General features: G+C 43.8%; 1 protein-coding gene across 1 annotated transcript in view; it reads right to left on the minus strand.

The window, feature by feature from the left end:
• LOC121921141 (C-type lectin domain family 2 member D-like) overlaps window positions 1-12313 on the minus strand; it is a 60658-nt gene extending 48345 nt beyond the window's left edge. The window contains exon 1 of the mRNA XM_042448758.1: window positions 12289-12313. Within this exon, the coding sequence (XP_042304692.1) occupies window positions 12289-12292 (4 nt within the window). The 5' untranslated portion in view covers window positions 12293-12313. The remainder of the gene's footprint in view (window positions 1-12288) is intronic.
• Window positions 12314-13558: the final 1245 nt, after the last annotated feature.

Below are 13558 nucleotides of genomic sequence, written 5' to 3' on the forward strand. Positions count from 1 at the left end.
TCTATAGATCTTTCATAATATTTGTTCCTAAATATTTGATATTACTTTTTATTCTTATCTCTAAATCTATAGATCTTTCATAATATTTGTTCCTAAATATTTGATATTACTTTTTATTCTTATCTCTAAATCTTTTTGTTTCACAAACTCTAATTCTTCTTCTTTTGTATAGCTGAATAACATCATTTCTGATTTATTCCAATTAATCTGAAGTCCTGTCATCTCGCCAAATAAGTTCAGATGTTCTTTTATTTTTCCCATTTTCTCTTTTAAATCTTTAATACTTAATAAAGTATCATCAGCAAATAAACTAATTTTATGTTTTCCCCCCAGTCCTATTCCTTCCAGATTTTTATCCTTCCTTATAACATTTGACAGCATTTCTATCACCATTGCAAATAATATTGGTGAAAGCAGGCATCCTTATCTTGTTTTCTTCTAATGATTTCCCAATCTTGCCTTTCTGCAGACTAAGGCTACATCTGCACTGCAGAAATAATCCAGTTCAACACCACTTTCTTTGCCATGGCTCCATCCTATGGAATCCTGAGATTTATAGTTTGTTGTGGTATGAGAGTTCTCTGCAAGGGAAGGATAAACGTCTCACAAAACTACAATTCTCAGAATTTTATAGTATTGAGCCATGGCAGTTAAAAACTGTGTCAAACTAGATTATTTCTGCAGTGTGGATGCAGCCAACATCTCACATCAAATATTTATTCAGAATGCAACAATTCAGATTTTTAAAATTTGAGAAATGCTGTACTTTAAAACACATTTTAATGCACTGTTGATGTTTAAGAATGAGGCAAATCTGGGAAGGAGAAAATTCAGATATTAAAATTTGAAAAATACTGTACTTTAAAACAAACACCTTTTTTTAATGACGTGGTGATGTTCAAGACAATGAAAACCAAGTCTTTAAAGTCCCTCCCACACATCAAATACTGTAAAAACAAAAAAAGATGATGACTCAAGGACAAGGTTCTTTCCAATGTCAAGTTCCTTCTAAGTCATGTCTAAGTCCTGATTTTTTTTTTTAAAAAAAACTTCCTCTAATTTAGTGCAAGGCTCTGATTTATTTATTTATTTTAAAAAAAAGAGAAAATCAAACTAACTGGAAGAACAATAAATCAATACCTTTGTTCTCAATATTGTGTTGTGGTCTTGCATACGTTTCCCGTCTTCCTATGTCTATATTCATATATCCATCTTCATCCTCCATTTTCTGGAGCTATTCTTCAGCCCTACTTGCAAGTGGGAGAGTCTGCAGAAGAAGAATCAGCAGTTCCTTGAAGTCTTTAAAACTATAAGCCAAGCACAACTACAGAAATGCGTTTGGAGGAACTTGCTGCTTGGTGGGACCACAGTTCATCTAAGTGAAATCTGTTGGAAGATTTTTGCATTCTCTTCCCCCTCCTTAGAAAGATAGGGATTTCCCGTATGCAAACTCCTCTCCCTCTCTCTCTCATTCAGAATAACCATTTTACTTAGGTCACACCCCTTTTAGGACTAACAGACTTTCTCTCTCAATATTTCCTCCTGAGCTGTTTGGTTTTCCATCTTCCTTCTCTCTCAATTTTCTTTGGAAAGATGGTGACATAAATATTTCTCTTTACCTGAACTATTTACTAGTTGGATTAAGATATCACCTTATGTGTAAATATAGATTAAAGCCATTGTTTTAAACTGTAAACTACAGTGGGCCCTCGGTATCTGTGGGGGATCTGTTCCGGATCTCGCTGCGTATACCAAAATCCGTGGATGCTCAAATCTCATTGTCCTCAATGGTGGCACAGCCATGCAACTATGCCACCATTACAGTCAATGGGACTTCACCTAATACATCCTCCCCCCCCCCCCCCCCCTCTCCTTCCTTTCCCCTGAGGTAGCAGCAGCTGGTGGCAAGGAACCTCTGCCTCCACTACAGCCTCTGCCACTTCTTCTTCATTCTCCTGCCTCCTTTGCCTTCTTCCTCCTGTTCCTCCTCCTCCTCCCCCTCTTTCACCTCCTCCGTGGCTTCTTCGTTTTTCTCTTCCTCTCACCTCCATCTTCCTCCTCATCTGCGGTTTCTTCCTCCTCCTCCTCCTCTCACCTCTTGCTTTGTCCTCCTCCATCTCCTCCTGTGCAATTCAGGCTTGCCATCCAAGGATGCTTAAATCTTCAGATGGCAAGTCCGCAGATACAGAGGGCCCCACTGTATGCATTTGTTGTTTTGTGGAGTCTGGAGCTGTACAGATCACCCTTTTACTCTGCAGCCTGATCCGGCCTCTGGAGAGTACAAAAAGGAGCTGCAAATAGTGGGTCCTTTTGTGCCCTGCAAGGGGTGCCATAGCTGTGACAGATGCAGCCCTGGAGGGGAGTCATGATGGCACGCGCTGTGTGGACCGGTGTGTGCCAAAATGGTGCTCTGGTGGTGGGGTTAGGGCATCCAGCATGCAGATACTGGGCCCTAACTGTCCACAGCTGGTACAAAGTGCTGATCTGTATAGGGCCTCAGTCTTAGTTCTTAGGGAAGCATAGTTAGGCAAAGGCAAATTTCTGCTACTAATTTAAAGCCGGACTCTAAAAGGCTTGGCTTTCATATTTTGATATTTAAATATGTTTGTTTCCTTAAAAAGGCTGAAGCCTATAGGAAACTTAAATTACCCTACAAAATCTGTATTCAGGATGATTCATTGGTTAAAACTAGAACAGACCCCTTAGTGACCAGATCTGGGTTGTAAATGTCACTAGTTAATTAATAGGAAAAAGAAGAAGAAAAAATCAACCTTTCACAGGCTCTGATATCCCACGCTTGAGCAATGGAGTTTATTCCAGCCTCACTGCTTTCATCCGCTTTTCCTTTCCTTTCCAGCCTGTAGAGAGCAAAAGACTTCAGGGCTTTGAAACAACCTTTAGAGAGGAGATCAGATTACTCTATCGGGAAACAAATGGACAAGATAATCTGTGCCTACTGGTTCTCCTGCTTAAACAATTATTTGAAAGGTATGGAAGCAATTTCTGCATAAACATGAACTACACAGGCCCAAGATGGGGCTATGAATCCTTATAGAATCATAGAATCGTAGAGTTGGAAGAAACCACTAAGGCCATCCAGTCCAACCCCCTGCCATGCAGGAAATCCAAATCAAAGCATCCCTGACAGATGGCCATCCAGCCTCTGTTTAAAGACCTCCAAGGTCTTTAAACAGACACTCTTTGTCTCTGATAAACATATCTCTTTGGATAGTCCTTCCTCTCTAGTTGTTATGACGCAAGTATGTGGTGGATGAATAGTTGTTGGCTTACAAAATTCTATCAGTCTTTCACCTACTTTTGTATGCCTCACCTGAATCTACGAGTTGTTTTTGAGCCTTTGCGCCTACTTTGAGCATTTCAAGTCTCCGATGATTAGTGTGAAGTTCTGTGTTGTTTTGTTGTCAAGTTCTTCCTGAGCTGCGTTTAGAAGCTCTCAGTTTCTTCTTCTTCTGCCTTGGGTTGGCAGTATATTTGTATTATGCGAGTGTTTATAATTGCCCTGATTTCAGTCTGACTTTTTGCATATATCCTTTCACTGCTTTTGCTATATCTTTCCTTAATATGAACCCACCCCATTTTTTTTTCTGTGGTTCATTCCTGGTAAAGACCACTATGTAGTTTTCTGATTCAAAGTGGCCCATTTTTTCCATTTTAGTTCCATTAGCTTCCCTCGTATTGCTCTGTTATGTGTTCGCATTTCTATTCTTTTTTTATCCTCAGTGGTACCACCGGGATACGAGGCGCCGACCTTACGGAATGTCCGGGGTACGCCAAAATCCATATCAAAAACCGGTTTGCACGGTTACAAAGGTTAGTTCCGGGTTAACGAAAAATTTTTGGTGCTTTTCGGCGCTTTTTCGCATGAAATCGCGGCTTTTTCCCCAGTAGCGCCTATGGCATGTGTCCGCTTGCAATGCTTTTGTCGGGTTACGAAGCGGCGGCGGAACCGAAGTAATTTGGTAAACCCGGGGTACCTCCTGTTTCCGGTATTTCCCATGTTCCTATAGACGTGCATAGTTTCCAATTCAGAAAGGTTTTTTGTCATGACTGAATGACTGCTGTTTTGCCCTTCCATCTTAGAGTTCCCTGCCTTTGCCCTCTCTGATATCTTTCCCCCCTTTGCAGCACCTCTGTGTGCTAGGTTTCGAATTGGACTCTCAATCAATGGGTTTTTTCCTAGTGAAAAGGCTTCCTAAGGGGGGCTACCTATGCCTGACCTTCACACAGGGCTAACCTGTGTTAGCTTGGTGTCCGGTGCAAATCTTTTGTGATTTTTCTGTTACCCTCCACCACTACAGTTGGTGCCCAGAGTTATTTTGGCCATGGATAACTTTTCCTTCTGGCTTGTTTCGCCTCTGATCCTTTCAGACTGAGATGTTGTCCCTTCCCCGCCTCAATTCCTCCTCTCAGTATTTGCTATCCCATCTTACATCGTGTTCATTTGCATCCAGCCTACCCCTTGTTCGTCTTTCCCACCTATTTTGCTCTTGTCCTACTCTCGTGTTGTCCCGGTCCTTCATGTCCTTTCTCTTTAGTTTCCACTGATGGCATTCTCAACCTCTTTCTTGGTGAGGAGGGGGGTTAAGTTACCCCTCACGCTTCCATCTTACTCATTTCCACCTGGATGAGATGAAGCAGAGTGGCAGCGACAGTATGCATCCTCTTTCTTGGGAGTAGGTTGGCCCTCGCCCCTCCATTGTTTTTTTGCTGCCCATCTGGATGGGATGAGTTGTGGCATGACGGTGTGACATTATCTTTTGGGGTATGTGTTTTGTAGTTTGCCACTTCACTCTTTCCGTTGTCCTCGGCTTCCTACCAGGATGAAATGAGGTGGGCCGCAGCAGCACTAAAAACTGCATGCATACTCCTTCTTGGGGTGTGTGCGAAGTTGCCATCGTCCCCCTCCATCATCTTGCTGGCCATCTGGATAGGATGAAATGGTGTTGCGTGACCATGGGCCATCCTCCTTCCTGGGGTGGTGGGGGTGAAGTTGCCCCTGACTCCTCTGTTGTTTCTCACTGCCTGAATGGTAGAATTAGGCAGTGGCATCTGACTGGGTGCATCCTCCGTCTGGGGGGGGGGGCTGAAATTGGCCCCTTGCTCCTCATGCTTGTCAATCCCTCTATTGCTGATTTGCTGGATGGGATAAGGGCAGCAGCAGTACAATGTTTCTTGGAGGGCGAAGTTCGCCTCACCCCTCCATCATTCTCCACTTCCCACCTGGTGGGATGACCCAGTGGCAGTGATTGCGTGCGTACCTCCTTCTTGGATGGAGAGGCTGCATTCCTTCGAGCCCATCTAGTATAGGTCTATTATTATTCTTATTATAACATTTATTTATAAAGCGCTGTAAAGGGATTGGATACGACAGCGCTGTACAGACAATCTTTTTAGATAGACGGTTAGTTAGATTGTTAAAGGCTCCCGTTTGTTCAGACTTTTCCAGTTGAGACCCCTTTAACTTGAAATGTTAAACAGTGAATTAGGATTTTATTGCTATAAGCATCAAGGTCCTTTTCACTGTTAAAGTGTACTGAATAAATGATACTCCCCAAAATAAGGGACCCAGAACCAAAATCCAAGTGGCCTAATCTGTGGAAATTTAATACTTCCAAAACTACTTGTTTTTCTAGATCAAAAAAAGCAAGAGAAAGGTGTTATGGTTTGCATGCACTGAAATACAGAGCTGACAGCCGGTTTTCTTCCAACAGCTACGGTACACAGTACATACACAACATTCAGAAATACAGCTGGCTATAATAGTACAGCTGTTGTCAGCTGTTCGATGTAGAAAAGTAACTGACAGAAAAAGGGAGTCATACTCTGAAATTATTATAATAAGACCAGACTGAGTTCATAAAAGGTCTAATGGATAGGGCACAATACTGCTGACAGACATTAGCAGATCTCGCCTCTTTTGAGGCGGCAAACCTAAGTTCAATAAGTAAATGTATTTAACCAGCAATTTGCTGCTTCCCTTGCACAGCTGCCTAGATGCCAGTGTGTCATCTCTCTCTGATCGACTGCTCAGAGATTGCACTTTCACCCTCTCTCTCTGTTGGAAATAAAAGAACTCAGCAAGTACCAGATATACTCAACTAAGTTAAAAAAATCTATGCCTAAAAATATTGAACCAAAAATCCTGGGTCGACTTATATGGTCAATACATACACGGCTTTTGAAAGATCCTGAAAGAAGCACCAGCCAAATGCCTCACTATCCAGGCCTTTGGCAGTGATTTTCTGAAGGAGCTGCTGAGGCAGGGAGTGGTGTGAAAGAGGTTATTAAACTTCTCAATATCCCGATGCTAAAACTTCTCTCATCCTCCTTCACCTCCCCTCGGGATCATCTCCTGCCCACTAAACTCCATTTCCTTCTCTTCTCAATCTGAAGTTAAACTTCTCCTCCAAGCAATAGTAAGCTTGTTCGCTGGTTGGGAAAGGTCCGAGAAGGAGGGAGGGGTGTTTTAAACCCTTTAGAGTCCTTTGTTACATGCCTGTTTTATCATCAACTTATCCACGTGGGTGCAAAACTTATCCCACGTGGGTCACATCAAATCTATGATTTTGGCCTCAAACTGGCCACTGACTGAGACATGAGGCTGACTTGTACATGAGTATATAGCTGTTTTGGGAATATACAGTCTATTTTTTCTCTGTACTGCCAGATAAAATTCTCCGCCCCCACCATTTTGAATCAGTTAAGTATGTGACTGAAGCCCATCCAAAACTGGATCTCAGAACACAAGCCCAAGTGCCAGCGGAATGGTTAACATGTCTGGTGACCTCATCCTCCTGATACTATAGGTACAACACAGAGCACGCAAATATGCCTCTTTTAGAAACCATTCCTGATCAGATTTCACTTGCAGCAAACAGCTGTGAAAATCCCTTTTCAAATACAAAAGACTTTCCAAAAGGGATAACTACTTGGCAGGTTTTGATGATGGATGTTACAGCAGACCAGTTCATCATCATAATCTCAATCTCTCACCATCGGCTATGCTGGCTGGGTGAGTGGAAGTTCATTTCCCACACATCCTAGGACAAACGTTACCTGTGCCTGATGTATAACTGTTCAAGAAGGCCCTAAGAACTCTGCAGAAGCAACAAGCTCCCCCTTTTATGAGAACTGCCAACCCAGTCTGTGCTCTGTCCAAGTTTTCCATTCCAATTCTAGCTTTTCTTTGCTGGACTTAGCAAAGTCCTAGACATTCGTGACATCTATCTAAAGCTTCATTGTGGTAGAATTCAAGAATAACCATGTTAATCTGTAGAATCAGTATATAATAGAGATCTTGTAACACCTTTAGAGAGACTTAAGAGGCTGGCCATCCGGCCATTAAGGTCAGCCTGTGGGTGGGGTGGAATTGGGTTCATACAGCATGGCCTCGACTCTGTCCCCATGGAGGCGTGACACGCACAGCACACCACTCCAAATGGACGGGCAATCAAGGTGCTCCTTTGGCACTGCGTGCACACAATTCAGCTCTGAAGAGGAGCACCATAAAGCCGTTGCGCAGCTATCATGCCCTTATGCCAAGCGCAAAAAGGAGCACCTTGTTGCGGCTCCGTTCGGGTGCCCTAGAAAGGCCAGAGATTGGGCTGCAAACATGTGGTTGCTGCAGCCCTGATCCAGCAGGAGCTGGGAAACGGCTGCAGGCCACCCATAGAGGGGCTGCAGCATGCCCTAACAAAGAAAAAGTTGGCAGCATAACTTTTGTAAGACACAAGTCATGAAAGCTTATGCGGCAACTTCTTTTTTGACTCTAAAGGTGTTACAAGATCTCCTCCATACAAGGCGTCACTGTGCTGACATGCAGGAGAATCTTCTTAATGAGGATTCAATCTTGTCTGCTGCTACGCCATCATGGCAATACAATACTTCAAGGCTATTACTTTTTGACGTAGGCCAGCCACAGGAAGATTTTTCAGATGTTGTTATTTTAATTTAATTTAATAAAATAGGAATAGCTGCCCATACACAAAGAAAATCGTCAGAGCCACAAACAAATAAATGAATAAACAGTAAAAGTACAGTTGCGGCTCCGATTATTTTTTGGGGAATCCATTCGAGATCCCTCCCTCAGGAAAATGGAAACGCCTGTAAGTCAACGCCATTGGAAAACGCACCTATATTAAGCACCCAGGTTTGTCAACCAACCTTTGGCTGTTCCAAGTCAGAAAGGATGTCAGTGCCCAGAGTCATGCAAGAGTTTGCCAGCGACCACCACAGTGAAATATGCAGCTAGTGGCTCAGGGGGGGCAGACAAAGAGTGGAGACACTACACACTAAATGAATCAGGGCAAGGTTTGTTGTGGTTTTAAAGGAATCCTGAAAACAAGTTTCAATAAGCAACCCTCATCTTACAAAGGCCTAAAGGACTGTTGGTTTGCCCTTGTTTTTCTTGTACAAACAATACTGTCACACAAAGCCCGAGCCCGAAGCCACCAGTCACCTCCTCCCCCCCACCACAGGGAATCTTTCAGTGGGTTAACAACAGATTTTAAAATAGTGTAGAAAAATTCAAAAAAGAAATGCTCCAAGAGTGATAAACTATAAAAAAAGAAAACCCATTTAAGAAGCCACAAAAAGACAACAACAGGACAAAAACAATAATGAAAAAGACAGTACAAAATGGTGCAAAGGACCATCCAACCTAAACAAGCGCAGTGCAAAATAAAACGGGAGAAAGAATTCAGTTTGAGATCATTTACCTCCCCGCCTCATGCTAGTGAATCGTGGGATTTGCAGTTTATTGTGGCAACCAGACTCTCTGGCAGAGGTGTTAAATGTCCATAAAACTACAGTTCCCAAAAGTCCATAGCACTACGACAAGGGTTAAATGGTCTCAAACAAGATGTAGGTTCTGCAGTGTGGTTTGGAAACTCTGTCATTCAAAGAACTGCAAAGAGAGAGTATTCACTGCCTGTGAAAGGAACAGCAAAGGAGAGTGCGTGCTAACCGCGCTGGAAGGAGTTCCAGAGCTGGGGGGCAGCCACGAAGCGGGATAGTCTCATCAAATCTACGTGAAAGATGGGCAGCGAAGAAAGGAATCCCTTACTAGTGCCTCTTGAACACTAATATAATAAGCACCATGATGCATCCCGTTAACTAATATGGAAGCATCCTATGGAATCTGGGATTTGAAGTTTTAGAGGATTAGAATTCCCGTCCCAAGAGATCTAGTGCCTCAGCAGACCACAAAGGAGTCCAAGGATGCAGCCGGTGCAACTTGAAAGTGGAATTAAATACTCACAGCTGTATAGTGCAAAAGCCCCTGAGGCCTAGCCGGCGAGAACGCAAAGAGGGCCAGATAGTAGAGGGGCTTTTTCCAGCCTTAACACGGATGTCATAGGCTCAGTTCTCTTCCCAAGGGAGAGGCTGTAAAAGTGTAAATCTTGTGACTAACTGGAAAAGAATCTGCTCAACAAAAGACAACAGCTTTTAACAAAAACTGTCACCATACAGGAAGAGAACTCAAGCACTACAAGATATATGTGAAGGCATGAGAAAAGCTGCTACTCTCAGGCTCGTTCTGCTTTCAGTTTCCATGCAATAAGCAAATGGTCCCATTTCCACTAAGGTGTAAACTGGATTGTGATTCAAATGAGCGAGTGAACAATTCAGAAGGGGGGGAATGGTTTTGACCTATTAGCTCACATCAAAAAAGAGCGGGTTAAATCAGGGTCTTTTGGCTAAATTGACGTACAGTCAGCCCGTCTTATACATGGTTGTTGATATATGATTCAAGCATACCGGTTTGAAAATGGTCCAAAAAAGTATAAATCAATGATCAAACCTTGATTTCCATTTTTGGTAGTGACACCGTTTTGCTTCTGCCATTATATTTATTGGGACTTGAGCATCACGATTTTGTTAATACACGGGAGATCTTGGAACAAACAATCAGCGTAAACAAGAGTCCACTGATTAGAAATACAAGCACGCCCACGCCATAACCGGGCGCGCCATACACGCCTGAGCATATGTGCTCAAGCCACGGGGGGCGCACGTGGGCGGAAGAAGCGGCGAATACCAGTAAAATTGAATGGGCGAGCAATGCCCGTGCGGACCCGCGCGCTCCTGCGCCGCCCGCGCCAAGCCCCATTGTTTCCAATGGGGCTCGAGCATAGGGGGAATTTGCCTACTGGCGGGATCCGGAACGGATCCCCCGCGTAAGGCAAGGAGACTGTAAAGGTATTTGGCCTAAGTGGAACAAGGAGATCTGAATCGCACCTTGGCAGCCCAGCGTCCACAACCTTTATGCCCCAGCCATGCTTCCTCCGCCCAGCCATGCCTAGGGCTCCGCGCCACCCGGCCATGCCCTCTGCCACCACGGTCTCCTGCCCTGAACCTCCGTGCCATGCCCCTCCTCACCCCTGGCCTCTTGCCAGCCCCCTGTCGCCTTGGTTGAAAGGACTCCGCTGTGCATCGACAGGGGAAGTGGGCCCTGTTGGTGCCTTAGACACTCAGCGGGCCTTCGATACCATAGATCAGGGAATCCTTCTGGAAAGCCTGAAAGAGGTGGGAATACTCTGGGCTCTCTCTGATGGCTAGGTCCTACCTCGCGGGCAGAATTCCAGATGTGAGGCGAGAGGACAGCTCTCCTCTATGAGAGAGCGAAATCGGGCGTCCTTAGGGTGCAAATTCGGCCCACCATGCATATTACAGGAAAGCCACTGGGTAGATCATCCATAGACATGGTTGGATGTTATCAAGTACCTGATGACACCAAATCTATTCCTATGTCTCAGAACGGTTCAGTGACCTAGGAGGGGCAGCCATCGCTGAATGACTGCCTTAAGTCAGTAATGGATTGGATAAGGGAAAAAGACTTAAGAAGCGATGAATCAAATAAAATGGAGGATAATAACGGATAGGTAACACCAAATCAGGTAATGGAAATAAGGTTCGCCAGTTCTAAAGGGTCACACTCCCTGAAAGACTGGTGTCCACAGCATGGGGGTCTCCTGGAGTCGGGCGTCAGCATGTCGTCTCAGATTGATGTGACAGCCAGGAGTGCCTGTTAGCACTTTGGCTGAGTACAACCAGTGGCAACTGCACCTGGAGCAGCGGGACTAGAAACGGTCATACATGCCTAGAACTTCTCCTTGAATGTCATAATGTGCTCTACATAGGCAACCTTTGATGCAACTCCGGAAGGTCCAACGATAAAACAATGGCAGCCAGAAACTGTCGACGGAAAATGCAAAGTTCGACATATGACACCTATTTTAAAAAAATCATTAAATTGGCGCCCTATAAGTTCCGGGCACAAGTACAAGGTGGTGGTATCACCTAAAAAGCCAAAAAGACAATGGCCTGGTCAGTCTACTTGAAAGGAACACCTCCTCCAACGATCGCTTCCGTACAACTCGAGATCCTCCGGAAAAACTCTTACAATCTAGAAAGACCAGAACTGGCAGTGATCTCCCGGAGGTCCTTCCTGTCAAACCAACGCCAAAACTGGAAGGACCTCTGGAAGAGATTCGACACTTAATCCTCACATCGAGAATTGTAAAAAGGTGACAAAAACATTTCTCTCCAGCAGGCCTTTCCCAATTGATAATGTCCAAACCAACGAATCCCCCGCCTGTTTTTATTTTTCTTATGTGGTTTGTCGAGTAACTGTCATATGGTTATGTATTTTAACCAGCTTTAATTGTTTTAATTTATTGTTAATTATACTTGGGAGGGAGGGTTGGGCTGAGGTCGTGTTGTTTTTAATCATGGTAAATATGTTATAAACTTTGCTTTTACACCGCGATCCTCAAAACAGAAGAGGACGGGAAAAAATGAATAAATTATATTAAGTAATTATATATTATGATGATTATTATTATTATTATAGTGAGCCCCCCCGCCTCCTTGGCCCTCTGGCCTTCTCCCGCTGCCCAGCCTCTTCCTCTCCAGCCAGCCGTTCTCTGACATCTGTGCCGCCTTTCCGGCAAAAAACACAGCGGGAACCACAACCGTAGCTGAATCAGCTTCAGGAATCAGTTAGGAGTTGGAAGCAGAAGGTAAGTGGGAAGGAAGTAAGATCAGTTTTAAAAACGTTAAGGCACAATGCAAAGAGGGACATTCAAACACACTTCCAAGCCAAGTTTCTTTCTTGGGAGTTAAAAGAAAATTCCTCGCCATTTATTTCCTGCCTACCACTTGGATATCTGCTGTCATGAGAGAGGCCTTTTTGGCAAGAGGGAGAGTAAGTTTAAAACGTTGGCAACTTGAGTCTTTTGGCGACACAAAAGACACTATATTTACCCATAAGAAAAAAGCAGTGTTGAAATGAAGAAGTGGCTTCTGCTTCAGGAAAGTGAGGGTGGGAATCAACAAGTCTGCATTCTGAATGAAAAGTGGGCTCACAATGTGTGCTATAATAGACAGAGTTTTTTTTATTACTTAGTATGCATTCTTAAAAACGGGGTTCAAAGATTTAAACATAGCCAACGCCTCACCCACACACACAAAAGAATAAAATCTCCTGTCCCATTTCAATCTGTTCTCAGCAACAATACCAGAACCGTTTCTGGGGGGTGGGAAGAAGCAAACGCTAGATGAAAAGTGGAGAGGGGTCCATATATCGTAATGATTGGGCAAAGATAAATTTAAAAAACAGGGTTGCTGGATATAACAAATAAAACAAACACATTAAAGGAAACAAGCCCTCTCCAGTTTCACTCCGGCAATCGAGCAACAGAATACCCAGCCAATACCTTCCATCCTCCGTGTGAATGTAAACCAGTATCGGAAACAGAAATCGGCAACACAGTCAAAACATGTTCTAACATTCTTGTTTTGTTCTAACCAAGGGCCCGAAAGCTATCAACAATACTCTTTTAATTAGCTAACATGATAAAAATTACAGCAGTATTGCAAGATCAGGCAGCTTAGCAAGGACAATAAATGTAACGAACAAACAGTTCTGGATAAAATGAAGCCTGCTTAAAATGTAGATTTAAAAGACCCTAAAGAATGGGTCATGCATCATGCTAACAGTGTACCCCAGCCCCCACACCATTAGGGGCAGCGTTGCAGCCTGTATCCCAACGCCCCTTGGTGATGGCCCCTGTTCCAAAAGGCAGGACTAATAAAATTCCCTCTAGAATGGCTTACTTCATTTCAGCAACGTACAGCGTGCACCGCAACATAATGCGGGCTCGCATAGACATGGATTCAAAGTCATGCAAACGTGAGCCCAGCAAACTTTCAATGAAATGCAGACCAGATGTATCACAAACAGCATGGCGCGCAGGAGCAACACAGCCATAGAAAACAATGAGACTTCAAAGTCCATGAAAAAATTTTTCTCTACATGGGTTGGTCCGGAATGGACCCCCAGCATATACAAAGGGCACACGTATTAATGGGAGAAGAGGATAGAGGAGAGTCATTTTAATTGCGACTCCTGTTAAAAGAGAGACATAAGAATCACCATCTGAAAAATCACAATCAGTCTACCAATACATTCAATCTATCTCTAGCACACCTTATCGCAGAAGCACGTCGACAGGTGGGCTTCACTTCAGATATG

This window comes from Sceloporus undulatus, chromosome 2, assembly GCF_019175285.1.
Source record: "Sceloporus undulatus isolate JIND9_A2432 ecotype Alabama chromosome 2, SceUnd_v1.1, whole genome shotgun sequence".
NCBI classification, from domain to species: domain Eukaryota; kingdom Metazoa; phylum Chordata; class Lepidosauria; order Squamata; family Phrynosomatidae; genus Sceloporus; species Sceloporus undulatus.